This window comes from Cinclus cinclus, chromosome 19 (genome assembly GCF_963662255.1).
Source record: "Cinclus cinclus chromosome 19, bCinCin1.1, whole genome shotgun sequence".
NCBI classification, from domain to species: Eukaryota; Metazoa; Chordata; class Aves; order Passeriformes; family Cinclidae; genus Cinclus; species Cinclus cinclus.
Window position 1 is genome coordinate 4574849 of NC_085064.1, and position 13579 is coordinate 4588427.

Consider the following 13579-nt stretch of genomic DNA (forward strand, 5'->3'; position numbering starts at 1 on the left):
GTTCCAGAAGTGTTTAGCTTCAAGCATTAATTGCCTGTTGCTGGCAGGCTGGAAATCAGCATCCCCTGCAGCCTTGCTTCAGGATGGCTGCTAGATGTAAAGAAAAATATTAGCAAAAGTAGCCATTTAAGGAAGAATTCGCTCCTAATTTGACAACTTCAGCTTAGTTTAAACAATATTCCTTCAACCCTTCTGCTGGCACAGCGCGTGCTCACCTCGAGCAGGAGTGGTGATGTCTTGTGCAGCTCAGCAGAGCCCTGGGATGGTCTGTGGAGTTGTGATCTTCCAATTTCCCCTTCAGGAAAGCCACAGGAGACTGAGGAAAGCCAGGTTTCCCTGTGCTGGCAGGAAAACCCTCTGCTGTGCTGTTGTCAGACACTCAATATGGGGATCTGCCTAAAGTCTAGAGACATAGTGCCTTTTAATTACTGTGCAAGTGACCAAAGCTAAGGAATGGCATTTAACAGAAGTGAAAATAATTAAATTTAATGAGTTAGGGAAGGAATAAATCACACAAGGACAAATACTGGGTTGTTATTACTGTTGTTATTACTGTTCCACTGCTTACCCGCTAATGGGTTTTCCTCATCTCTGCTTTGACTGCCTGTCTCCCCTTTGTCTGATTGTGCACTGTACTGGCTGGATTTACATAAGCTGCACCATGTAGACATTTTCTTGAAGAGTATTAATTTCTTGATTTGTCTGTGAAGTGCTTCGTTTGCTGTAGCAAAGGCCACCCTCAGAGCTGCAAATCATGGCATGGTACTGGACAGTTTGGGGAGTGTTTCTGTATCTGATTGCAGCCCTTTATTCTGCCATTTAGGCTTAAAGTATCTTCCCATTTCTTGTCTAGGCACCTGAGCACCCAGTCACAGAGGCAGCAGGTCATTCTTCATACTGACACAGCTGCCACCTGAGCCCTGACACCAAAGATTTAGTCTAGGCCTTTAGAAAATACTAATTTTAGCAGGAGAGCAGTGACTCCAGAGTTCTGGTGACTGTTTAAGGGAGCACAGAGCTCTGGGGGAAGGCACTAATTGTGTCCTTATCTTGAAGTTTAATGATGACTTTCATCTGCTACAGATTACTTGTCCTATACAAAGATAATGCTTCTGTCAAAAAGGAATTAGGATTTTCTGTCAGATATTGATCATGTGCACTTCTTGGGTTTTTAGACTTTAATGAAGTCCATTAAAGGAACACACAATTGTGAATGCACCCCACGGAGTGACACTAATACCATTTACCTATTCTGGACAGCCTCTGTACCAACCAGCTGCCTTCAAGCTCAGGGTTACTTGAAAATGCTGCTGTTTGTTACTGCACCTGGTTTTATTTTGTCATTTAGATGCAGAACACAATGTCATAATTCTACTTTGCTTTTTGTAATTCTGTTACGTGTTTATGTTATAGCTGCATATACAACGAAATAAATGCCAATTCATTTAGTTCTCTTTCAGTAAATGTGTGTGTCCAAACCCTTCAGAATACCTGGAGGTATAAACATTTTAAGCATAAAATACAGTTATTCTTCTAAAGAGTAAATTAAGTAGCTTGTAACCCCAGATTATGATTACTCTGCTTCTTTATCCATTTCAAACACTAGATCCCTTTAAAATGCATCCTGGTGGCTATGTAGTGTCCCTTTGTGTTGGCATTATCCAAAAAGCAAGAATATGTCACTTTATTAAATGGATTGCAGAACTTTTTTTTAAAAACATGGAGGAGAGGTAGTGGCTTTTGCAGAGACTTTGAACAGTGCAGGTCATTTTATTGGCAGCAAGGATGCAGATGCTGAAGTTTTGACCAGTTTCTTGAAGAAAGTGCCATGAGATTTGCTATCTCTGCATGGTTAAAAGCCAAAGGCTTGCAAGCAGTATTGGAATGAGGGAACATTCATCAGCAGTCATTCATCAGCAGAACTTCAGTGTTTTCGAAAGAAAAGTATAGGAAGAGCACAGTTTAGGGCTGAAATCTGACACTAATTAAAACAGCACTCTCAGCAAAAGTAGGAATTCAGAGATAATGGAATAAAACCTGTAGCAAAGACAAGGCATTAAAAGAAATGGGGATATGTATCAATGCACTTCCTTCTATGGTGTCATTATATATATAGATAAATAAAAATGTCTCCCTTTGGTTTTGAACTCCCAAGGTCAGGGAGGGAGGGAGGGAGGGAGGTGAGAGACCTAAGAGAGAAGCCCTGTGCAGGGCTGATGTTCCCAGCCTGCTCCATATCCCAGATTATTGATCAGGATGAGGCTGTGGCATCTCACTGCAATGCAAGACCCAGCCCAGGCATGAGAGAGGACAGTAAAGAGAAGGGTGAGCTCATTATTGTCACAGTTAAGTCAGGTGAGGGTGTTTGGCAAAACGTGTAATAACTTCTGCACAGGGAGTTAAAAAAGAAATGGTTGGGAGCAGCCTTTGTTCCTGTCATGGATAGGTGTTTCTTGCTGAAATATTCTTGTAAACTGGAACGTTTTCAGGGGGCATAAATGCTTTTAAAAAATAGAATAAAGTGTCTTAATTAAATAGTAAAATAGAGCAAAGACATACTGTCTAGCTTTCCTATTAATTGAAAAGCCTCTAACCGAGAAGCTGAAAAGCTCGACAAGAGGAAAACCAATGAGAAAAGAAATTGGAAACTTTTCTTTTGGCTTATTGATGCTGTTTTTGGTCAAGTCAAGAATTCAGCTGTCCTAAAATGATCAAACATTGTTTGGAGAAAAAGAGAATTTCCAAACAGGCCTCATTATCTGAAAAAAGCTTAAAAAATATCAATTAAGGTAGTATAATTTCTCTCTTGCCTACTGTAGTCTGCAGAGATGAAACTGTGGGAGTGTCCTGCTTGCTTGCTCGTTGCTCTTTTCAAAAGAACAAGTAGAGTTTTATCATAATAGACAAATCCCTTTTCATCTGCAAGGGAGAAGTTGTTTAATGATGAGGAGCAGAGCACTGTGCATCCTAAAGGAGGCAGATGTGCATCACCAGGGTTACAGTGAATTCAGAAAATGCCACAGTGGGTGAGTGTGTGTCAGCCACCTCTCTAAGAGGTATTCCTTGGAGGAATGGAAGTAAACTTTACATTGCCTAGATCCGAGAAAATGTTTTTCTGTTTATATATATGATCACTAAGTATTTACATAAAAATGGAAGAAGTAACAGCGTGATACAGGGTAATGTGATTGCAAAGAAAATAATTCTTCTAATTTCACTTTTTAAAGTGTTGGTGCTTAGAAAGCTTTAATTAATGGCAAAATGTAAATGTGCAACTGTGAGCTGATGTGATCAGTTGCTAATGCTCCAAATGATTGCTTTTTATTCTTTTTCCCCTGATTCTTACCTTCTTTCAACTGATTTTTGCAACTTTGGATGGCCTTGTCAGTAAGTGCAGTGTACTCACTTGTTTGGGCAGCAGTCAGCACATGCAAAATCTCCATCCCATGAATTATGTAAACTAAGGACCTCTAGACCCAGCTTGATTCTAATGATGAAGCTTTAGTTTTCAAAGTTTTAAATGAGCGCTGTGCCCGTGTTTGTGGTTTCATAACATTAACTGCAGAGTAACCCTACAGGCTAAGATGGAAACCTGTCACAATATGGTTGGTGCTTTTGAGCTGAACAAAGGAGCCTTTTCTGCAGGGTTCTGGCTGTAGCAGAAGTTTTCTGTCTGGTCCAAATACTAAAGATATCTGCACAAGACAGGATTTTTTGGGGGATAGGGAGGCTCTTTTTTGGTTGTTTTCATTGTTTTAGGAGCTGTGTTACCTTATTTCTGATAAGAGGAGTCACTGGGATAGAGTAAGGAAAAGATACTATGTGATTAACTTCTTTAAAAATATTAATACTTTCACTGCTAAATCACATCTGTAATTCTGTAATACACTTTCTTTGTTTAAATAGTTCCTGTGAAAGCCAAAGACATCTTATGTAGATTAAGAAATTTTCCTCCTTACAATTACAGCTGTGAGAAAAGTGATGCCCTGTGCTTTCTCTGTTGATGCTTTTCACTTAGTGAGGAAGATTAAGAACTGTTAATATATGAATATAATTTTTATATACTCAGGAACACTGAAATTGTGAAATGTTAGTGATAGCATTTTATTGTAGAAAATATAGCCATGTGGCCATTAATGCAGAAAAATAATTAACCTTAAAAAAATAATGTAAAAGTAATCCAAGTTGTGTTTCTATTTAGCTTCATGTAAAGCTTTTGTATATATTGAAGTGTTATTTTCAGTACCTTTCCTACATTCCTAAGAAGAGTCACTTATGATTTTAAAATGTTGAATTCACACATCTACTGGGAACTGCAGTTTTAAGAAAAATATCAGCTATCATGAGATTCATCATAAACCTGTGCAAGTTTGCACTGGGATATGTCCTGGCTGCTAAACATTGTAAATTGATTTTTATTGTTGCGGGTTTTGATTTCTTGGTTTTCTGAAATAGATTTTCTGTTTCAGCTGCATGTATTGGGGAAAATGAATTGATGTTATTGATATTATGCAGAAAAAGATTTCATTAGGAAAAGCTCTGCCTCACACAAGCCAGGTGGAATTCCCCAAAGCTGGAAAATGTGGATGCTTACATTAGTGATGGGGAATTCCTTTGCAGCTGATAGGGGAATGATTTGCAGGATTACCTAGTGCTGCAGCAGTGCTCATTTCAGTGAGTATTCACCATTCTGCTGGTTTAACTGGGCACAGGTGGCTGAAGCAGAGGGGAGGTTGTTGGGAATGTTGTTGGGGATGCACTGGGCAGGACAGGTTTGGTCATCAGCAATTCTGTGATTTTTGGCCCCTGCGGGGTCTCAGGTCCCTCAGAGGTGCTGGAACACAGCAGCTCTGCTGTTCCAGCCCAGGGCTCTGTCACCCCCTGTCATCTCCAGCTGTAGCAGGTGCTCACAACCTTCTCCCCAGTGTTCTTCCAGCCACCAGCATTTCCCTGGATTCAGGGCTCCTCGAGCTCCATGTCGTTTCTATGTGTTCATTAACCCCAAAAAGGATTTGTGTCCCTTGAGCTCATCTCAGCCTCCCTGCATGAGCCTTTTAGCACCCACAACAACCTCTGACAGTGCATTTCAGCACTTTTCCCTAAAGTGGAGAGAATGAGTTTGAAAATGGCATTCTCTTGTTAGTAAGCAAAAATTTGGGGGGATTGATGTGGTTTTAGCTGAGGTTTTCTCTCATGGTCGATGCTGGCAGATAAAGGTGTTTATTTTGTAAGAGGAAAAGGGAACAGAATGGCACCTGTATTATCCATCAGACCATGGTCCTGGCCATACTTTTGATACTTGCTTTGGCACTATTTTCAGTCTTGCTTCTGCTCCTCAGAAAAATGATTTAAGAAACAATTTCCTGATCCCTTCAGTGAACACCCCCTGTCCCCAAAAAGGTGAGCACTCTGTGCAGTACAGTGTGTGATGCTTTAATAATGTATAAATCAAGCTGGACAGAAGCTGCCTGTCAGCTTTATTAACTTTGACCTTTTCTCCCATTATAAAGATGGTTTGGTAAATATTTAATGGCCCTTACAGGTTTTGACAGTTGGACCTGCATTCCTAAGAGCAAAGGTAGATTATGAAGAAATACTTATAATTAATAAAAATAACTTTATCACTTGGGAGTCAGCCTTGAAGGACAAAATTATAGTCTAGAATCTATTTCTTTTTTATTCTTTTGTAGTTATTTGGTTGTTTTTTTTTTTAATGCCTGAGCCACTAAATGTCACTGGCTGGGAGGTTATGAATGTTTTTAAGAGGTTACCTTTAAAATCCATCTCTGATTAGTACTGGTGATTACCTGCATCTCTGAGCAAGTGTCCAAATAATGTTGTTTACCTGAAATACCTGCACAGGGAACATCTGTGAATGGTGTCACCAGCATGAAAAGATGCAAGAAGGAAAAGGAAAAGCAAATTCCTGGAGTCAATGGGCTCTTCTGCCAGAGCTGTCTTTCCCTTTAATTCCCTGCATATTGCACTCCCTGCACATTCAGGCAGTGAAGATTGAAAACTAAGCCCCTGACACTGAAACATCACCTTTCAAACATGGACCCTCCATCGCTCTCATTGATTTTTTTTTTTTTTATTTCAGAAAACTGTCAGAGAAAAACACATTTGAGCAAAATCCATTGGTTGGGGCAATAAAATTCCCCCTTCCCTGGCAGAGAACAGCTCTGTTCCCATTAGGAATGTGATGTGTCTTCTTGTGCCATGGCTGAGCTCACGTGGCAAAGCAGCCAGAGGAACCAGGAGCTGTTTAAATCCTTCTGGATGTGCTGAGCAGTGATCTCTGAGTCAAACTGGCTCAGGGCATTGCTTCCCTCCTGTTCACAGGTGGTTTTGAGTACATCATTCCAAGCTTTGCTTCCTTCCTTTTCACTCAGCCCCTGTAGAACAGCTTGGTCTAAGACCACTTTATTTTCTGAACATTTTAAAATCGTACTCTCCTGACCATAACCCATTTTTTATGTGCAGACCATGGGGTTAGAGGTGTTCACATGTGAAATGATTCAGCTTTTTCAGAACAAGTCTTTAGGCAGTATAATGAACACATAGATCCAGGTACTGGAATAATGCAGGAAATCACATTTGTCTGACATTGAATCTTCCTCCCCCTTCTAGTTCAGAAATGGGGAACTCAGAATGTAATTGAAAGTGTTCAGAGGAGAACTTGTTGCACTTGCAGGTGGTTGCAGGACAGGCAGAGTCCTGTAGCTGTTCTTAAATCTGAGAGCTGTTGGAGTGCACTTAAAATCCTGCCAATTCATGTTGTGTCCTTCAGAAATTTGTCTTTTATTGGCAAGGAAAAGTTTCGAGGAGAAAGCTACTGAATGTGAATTGTTCTGCAGTGCTATGGAGATGTGCGAGCAGGTATTTTAAAAAACAAGATTTTTCTTTACAGTGGTAGAAACTCCTTTGCAAATGTTTTGTGGTTTTATGTTTAAGAAGAAAAAGATGAGTGTTATTTCTAAAAAGCTGGTTTATATTGTGAAAGGGTTGCATCTGTCTTCTTCTTATCTTCTTCCTAAAGTGAGAATGTTTAGTCCCTAGAGAGGAGAAACAGTCTCAATGTTTAAAAGCAAGCCCAAGTTTCAAGAGAATTAAACTTGAGAGGAAGTCCTTGATTCATCATCTTACTTGCCCTAATGCAAAACTTGCTCCTCATACCCATTTCACAGCAGACTTTACCCATATGCTTTTGTCCCTATTGTCTTCCACCAAGCAGTATATCTGAAATACCACACATTAACTTCCTGACTGGTTGTAATTTGAATGAGGTGCCACAAGTAGCAGAGGTCTGACACAGAGTACTGCAGTGGTGTGTGTTTTAATATATATACACATATATATATATATATATATATATGTTTTTTTTTCTTATCCAGTTGCAGTACCATGCTGGGCTGGCATCTGGCCTTTTGAATCAGCAATCTCTGAAACGTTCGGCCAACCAGATGGGAGTCTCTGCAAAACGCAGGCCAAAAGCCCAGCCAACAACTCTTGTCCTGCCTCCTCAGTAAGTAATGCAATATTTGGAAGAGTTTCCATGCTGGGGGGGTGCAATATTTCTTACTAACTTACTGGTTTTTTGGTTTAATTTTCAATCATCATCATAAGCAACCTCATGCTTGCGTTTGTACACATTCTCTTTGCAGCAGGTCATTAAAAATCTTTTTGCAACACGAGCTTGTCATTGAGGAATGATGTTCACCTGATTGTTATGACTTGGAGCTTCAAGTAGGACTTTTCTGAAAGTCCTAAAAGAGTGAAGCCAAAAAGTCTTTGGTGTGAGTACTTGCTTCTGCAAACGTCTGTTCCGAGTCCATCTGTTCACCATATGTTAATTTTGCATCGGATCTAAACCTCTTTTACAGGTGACAAGCAATTATGAGGACACTTAGAAACTGTTTGAGGACACAGAGTATCAACACTTTAAGCAGCCTGTGTGTAGTGATGCCTGAAACACAGATATGTACGCAACGAAGCTTATAAATTAATAAACTGTCTAAAATATATTTAGTTCCATGTAAGAAAATGATTATTATGTAGAAAACTAAGTGCTAAGCAATTGTTCATTATGCTGAGCATCCTTGTAGTTTGTGGAAACTGCTCTGTTTTTCTTCACAAAACAAGAGTCACTGATGTATAAACACTGTGCTACCAAAAACCTTGTAGTTGCAATAATAAAAGTCCCTGTTGTTACCTGATTTCACAGGTCAATGTTTAGAAGGTTTTTTTCTTAAAAGAAATGTGAAAAAAATCAGAGTCAGTAGGGCTTTCCACTTGTACATTAGCTTTAAAGTGCTGGTAATTCAAGAGTCCATAAAATGCTCTGTTGTTTTACCAGTGGATCAGACAAAGGAGAATGGTTTGAAGGGGGCTCCAGCAGTAGATTGAAAACCAGATGTTGTTTCTCTGATATGTGTGATGGAACAGGGGTATCTTGTGGCAAACTGGCTGCTTAGTTTTCCTTCTTTGTTGAGGTATCTGGAGCTTCAGCTGGACTTCCTTCTCCAGGAGTACTGTTACATCAGTTAACACAGTTTTTTCAGAGGTCTTAAAGTCTTCTGGTGGTTTTTTTTTTGTTTTATTTCTTAATTGTGGCATCTCTAGTTACTAAAAATACGTATAAAGAGCTATCTTCTACTTTTGCATAGGAAAAAACCTTCTCCTTAACAGTTGCAGCTGTATCAATCTTAATGTGAGATACATAATACACATATTTAAAAGTATTATATGTCTTATCTGTAGATGATTTTCCTTCAGTGGTGCATTTACTTAGGATCTGCAGATAGACTGAAATTTTAGTGTGGTGGCTAAACTTTAGGCAGTGGTTGAATTATGTTTCAGTATCTTATTACCACTTCCAGCATTATTCACAGGGAAAATGTGTTTCTGCTGAGCTGGCCCTTTATCTGTCACTGGTTTCCTCCTCTCTGGCTTCTCTTTGACCTTTCCATATTTGTTCTTGTTTGCTATCTTGGTGCATCTTAAGAGAATAATAGTGATATTAAGGGAAATCAAATACCTGTTGGGCTCAATATCTTGTTTCCAACACAGGACAGAAGAAGATTATGAAAAGACTTATGAAATAGGCTTATGAAAAGTATTAAAAAAAAAAAAGGTGTGACAAATGGATTTTAATATCTTGATTTTGCTGTAGTTTCATGCAAATAGTGATGAATCATGCAGTGTTTTGTTTTTTTTTCCCCTTCATTCTTTATAAAATGCAAAAGAAGAAAACATCCAGATGCAAAACTACAGATCTTCTTGAAGGGGCATCCTGCATCCTAATATTCCCATGGCATCCTGCATCCTAATATTCCCATGGCAATTCAAGGATTTGGGGTCTTTTAGCTTTATTAATTCATCAAGAAAGGGATAACTATTTCTTCTGGCCTATTTTTGCTTTGATGTATGCTATTAAAATTAAGTTCAATGACAAGTCATTGGGCTGAGTAACAATGAGTCAAGTGTTTATTAAATGTTGTATATTATCTAGATCTTTTCTTAAACAGAAGTAGTTGAAACCAGCTGTATGCCAAAATGTCATTTCAGGAGAGCAGGTTGGAGCAAATACCAACACTGCAGTAAATCCTTTCTGCCAGCAAAGGAATGCAGGAAACACTTGCTCAGGAATTATCAAGAGGTGATGATTTGGGCAAAGAATCTCCTAAAACTAATTTATTCTTATGCAGATTTTGCACGTGGCTAGTTTGCTAGTAAACATGCCTATATTTGAGTTAAAGGTAGTATTAGAGGGCAGGTTACTATCTGTTTATTTATGGTCCTGTTCCTTGAAGAAACTGCATGAGTAACTTTTGCTATTGCACTTTGTGTTCTTGATGGCAGTGGTGCAAGCTGAGCAATTTTCTTTTTCATCCAGGTGTTTGATCTATGCTGCTGGGTTGAGACTTGGGTTGTATTCCACAAGCTGAACGTTCCCAAATGGTGTTTCTCCTCTTAAAGGGGATGATACAACAGAAAAATCAAGTTTTATTCAATTCACTGTTCACTTGAGCCTTCATTCACTATCCCTGCTCTGCTTTTCTTCTTTCTTCTCCCAAATGCCTTTTTTTTAAAGAAACCAATCAAAAAAAGCAAACCCAAGCCTGTCTTGGAGGCTCAGCCATCTCTTCCTATTTTATGCTCACAGAAGGAGCTGGAGAAGGGGTTTTGCTGATGGCAAAAGTGATTCTTGCTGGCTCCTCACCCCTTTTCCTCTCCAGCCTAAGGCTGTCTTCTGATATGCTCTGGTTTAGAGGTGACAGCCTCTAGTTCTTCACTAGTAAATATCTGAAATAGAGCAGCAATTTTGAGTCCAAAAGATGGTTGTGAGCATGAAAGTTCTGTGCCCTATGCAACCGGTCTGAGGAAAATCTGCATTTTCTCCATGTTTGTTATTTGAGGACTTCTAAGGGTGCTGAGCATTTTTGACGAGAGCCCTTTTGGCATTCAGTTTTGCTTTTCAGTATTGGTTTTCCCTGGCTCTGAAAGTGCAGAAAGGAAGACTGGATTGATGTGTGTCTCATTCCCAGCCAAATTATCTGTGTGAGAAAATGACTAACTGCTGGCTGCTTTCTCTGCCTGCTTTGTCCCTCCTTCTGTCTTCTATTAACAAGACATCTCCCTGTACGTGCTAATGGATGCGTTCCCTCACATGCCTCTCATCTGGCTGCGGGTTCTTCCTTCTGTTAAGGAATCTCAAGGCAGCGTTTGCTGAAGTGCTGAGAGCTGTCAGCTCCTCTGAGTGCCTGGGGAAGCGTCTGTGTGCAGCCCTGCTGAAAACCAGGGGGGGCTGCTTCTGCTTGGGAATCAAGAAATAAAGACAACAAAATGATGGCGTAGCTTTTCTCTTCCTCTTGAATTGTATTAATTGGCGCAGTTAATTAATCTTGTGTTACTGCTCTTGGCACCACGTGTCGAAAGCAAGTTTGCAGTTATGAAATTGTCTCTGAGACCCTGAGGGAGCAGAATTCTCTGGGGGAGAGCTGAGAGCAGGGAGTCCACAGAGTAATTCCTGCTGCTGGACCATCCTGCTCGGGTCCCAGGGAATCTGGTGTGTCACTGTCCAGCTGGAAAACAACAGCAGTGAGCCACTGTGAGCTGGAGAAGGAAGAAAAGAGGAAGCCCAGGATGCTGTCTGCATCCTTGCAGTGGAGTTCAGTGGCACACAAGAGTCAGTCAGTTTTAATGGGAATTTTTAGGAGTCTCAGTTGGAAACCCAGTGATTTTGATAGCTCTGTTGTGTGGGGCTTTCTCAGTGCTCCCAGATTAATCGTCTGTCTTCTCTGGAAGAAAATTGCCAGTACAAGAACTTGATCACCACAGAAGGTACTGAGACTCTTGCCCTTTATGGTGCCTTTTAGGGTCATTTGTTGTCACTTTGTGGTTTTGGAGAAATAAGCACACTATAAACAATAAACAAGTGGAAGTTTTGTTCTTGTATGACAACTTCAGGCTCAGTGAACAGAGAGGTTTGAGTAAAAGAGAGTCCAGTTTCTTTGTTTTAAGGCTCTTCAAGTTGTCTTATAAATCTCTTGTGGTCTGTTGTATGCCCTAACTTGATAGTGAAAATACTGTAATAGATTGAGTGAAAATCTCTGTAAATTTGTACTCTGTTGCTAGGAGCACACCAGCAAAATTACTTTTCTTTGGCTTGTTTGGTTTTTTTTGGTTTTTTTTTCTTTTTTAATAAAGGAAAAGACAGTGCTGCCCATGATACTGTTCTAGATGAATGAGCAAAAAAAAAAAATCTGTGGAGATAACTTTTCTTTTAGGAGATAACAAGGACTTGAGGATATAGAAACTCTGGATGGCCACTTTGTTTTTGCTCATCCTTCTGGGTGAGATGGAGGAGGTCTCTGATCTGCTCTCTACACCTCAGAATTCATCTGCATGGCTCTTCTAGAGAAGAAGGATGTATTCAAAAGAAGTCTATGCCTTCTGCATCATTTGGAACTGCATTAGGTAAAGATGCTCCATAGCAAGTGGACTCCATAAAAAGTTAATTTGTTCATCTGGATTTGGAACAGAACTGTACAGATATCCCAAACTCTCTGTTTATTGGAGTTTGATTCAATACCAGCGTAGTCAAAGTACCATTCTGTCAACCATTAATGTCTTATCTGTTTAATGGTTCTGTCATATAATTAGTACTGTCAGATTCTGTTTGCTTTGGTCAGGAACTTCCTTCAGGAGCTTTCTCAAATTGACTTTTAAGGAAGGATTTAGTATTAAATAAAAAAGTTGCTGTTTTTAACAGTTTTATATCTATATACACACATATATATGTGTGTGTGTGTGTGTATATATATATATACACACATATATATGTGTGTGTGTGTATAAAAACTATACACCCAGTCATCAGAAGTGCCAGAATAAATTCTCTGGAACTTAACTTGTATAATTTATCATTTCTGCATTAAGGAAAAATCCTGAGCCCTTTGCCAAGAGATTTTTGGAGGAAAGTGTTTTTCCAGCATTTTGTTTTATAAACAGCATCTAATTGCTTCCTAAGTTCAGGGATTTTCAGTATGTAAGCAAGAGACAGGTTTTTCTAAAGGTAATGGCAAAACATGCTTAAGCCAATAAATGTTCATAAGTTTAGTAATTTTTAAGATAACTTGTTTAAATTATGCTGTGTTAGTCCTTTCCAACCCAAATTTCATGATGAATCTGATTCAGTTCAGTGTGGCACAAGGTGTAGGAGTGGGGTTTTTTAACAGCCAGTTCTTTTATTGCAAGAATTCATTAATGGGAGCTGGACTCCAAGCTTTGGGCCTCCTCTTAGAGTATCAAAGAGTAGAAGAGTGAAGTGTGGGGCTGTATTTTCTGTTTTGAGAAAAGTCATCAGAAGTTCTTTGTGCAGTTCTGAGATTCTTCTTTGCCTGTACTGGCAAAGCTGCATTAAGTATCAATATTCATTAAATACCATGGAGATGATAATGTAATAAAGCAATAATCCTCGGGCCCACACCTGTACTTCTCTCCAGAAGAGCTGAGGTTGAGAATATAATTAAAGATTAAAACTCTGTTTGCATTCTGGAACATGGAGATATCTTTTCCTACATGATGGGGAATTGTATTAATAAGGAAGAGATCAGTTTCCAATAACTTTCAAGACTGGGAGCTCATTTCGTATCCCTGATCATGTTTAAGTTTCTCACGGAATTCTTTAGCTTGATTTTTGCAAGACAGTGCAACAGGAACTTAAGAGAACATGTTGCTGAAACATGTGACCCTTTTGCTCCACAAATTAATCCCCTTTTATATGAAAGAAAAAGAGATTAAAAATCAGTTCTTTATATTGTAAGACAATGATATTTACAAGAATAAGATTAATTACTTTGCAGCCATGTACCGTGCCAGTCAAACATTAATTTTAGTGTTTGATGTCTTGTGCACAGTTTGGATCACATCATTGTGCTGTTTTCTTTTTATTTTTGGTAAATTGTTGAACTCCTGTTGCAGAGCTCTTTAGTGAAGCTATTTTAGTGGGAGTTGCAGTGTGTTGCCATTTAACCCTGACTGCCACACTGATTTCAGTGTGTTCAGGGGTTGTGGA

The 13579-nt window shown here is 39.3% G+C and overlaps 1 protein-coding gene across 2 annotated transcripts in view; it reads left to right on the plus strand.

Annotated features, from left to right (window-relative positions):
* The window catches only part of MED27 (mediator complex subunit 27), an 83986-nt gene that overhangs the window by 25274 nt on the left and 45133 nt on the right, over window positions 1–13579 (plus strand). For both annotated transcript variants that reach the window (XM_062505381.1, XM_062505380.1), the window contains exon 3: window positions 7395–7525. In XM_062505381.1, the coding sequence (XP_062361365.1) occupies window positions 7395–7525 (131 nt within the window). The remainder of the gene's footprint in view (window positions 1–7394; window positions 7526–13579) is intronic.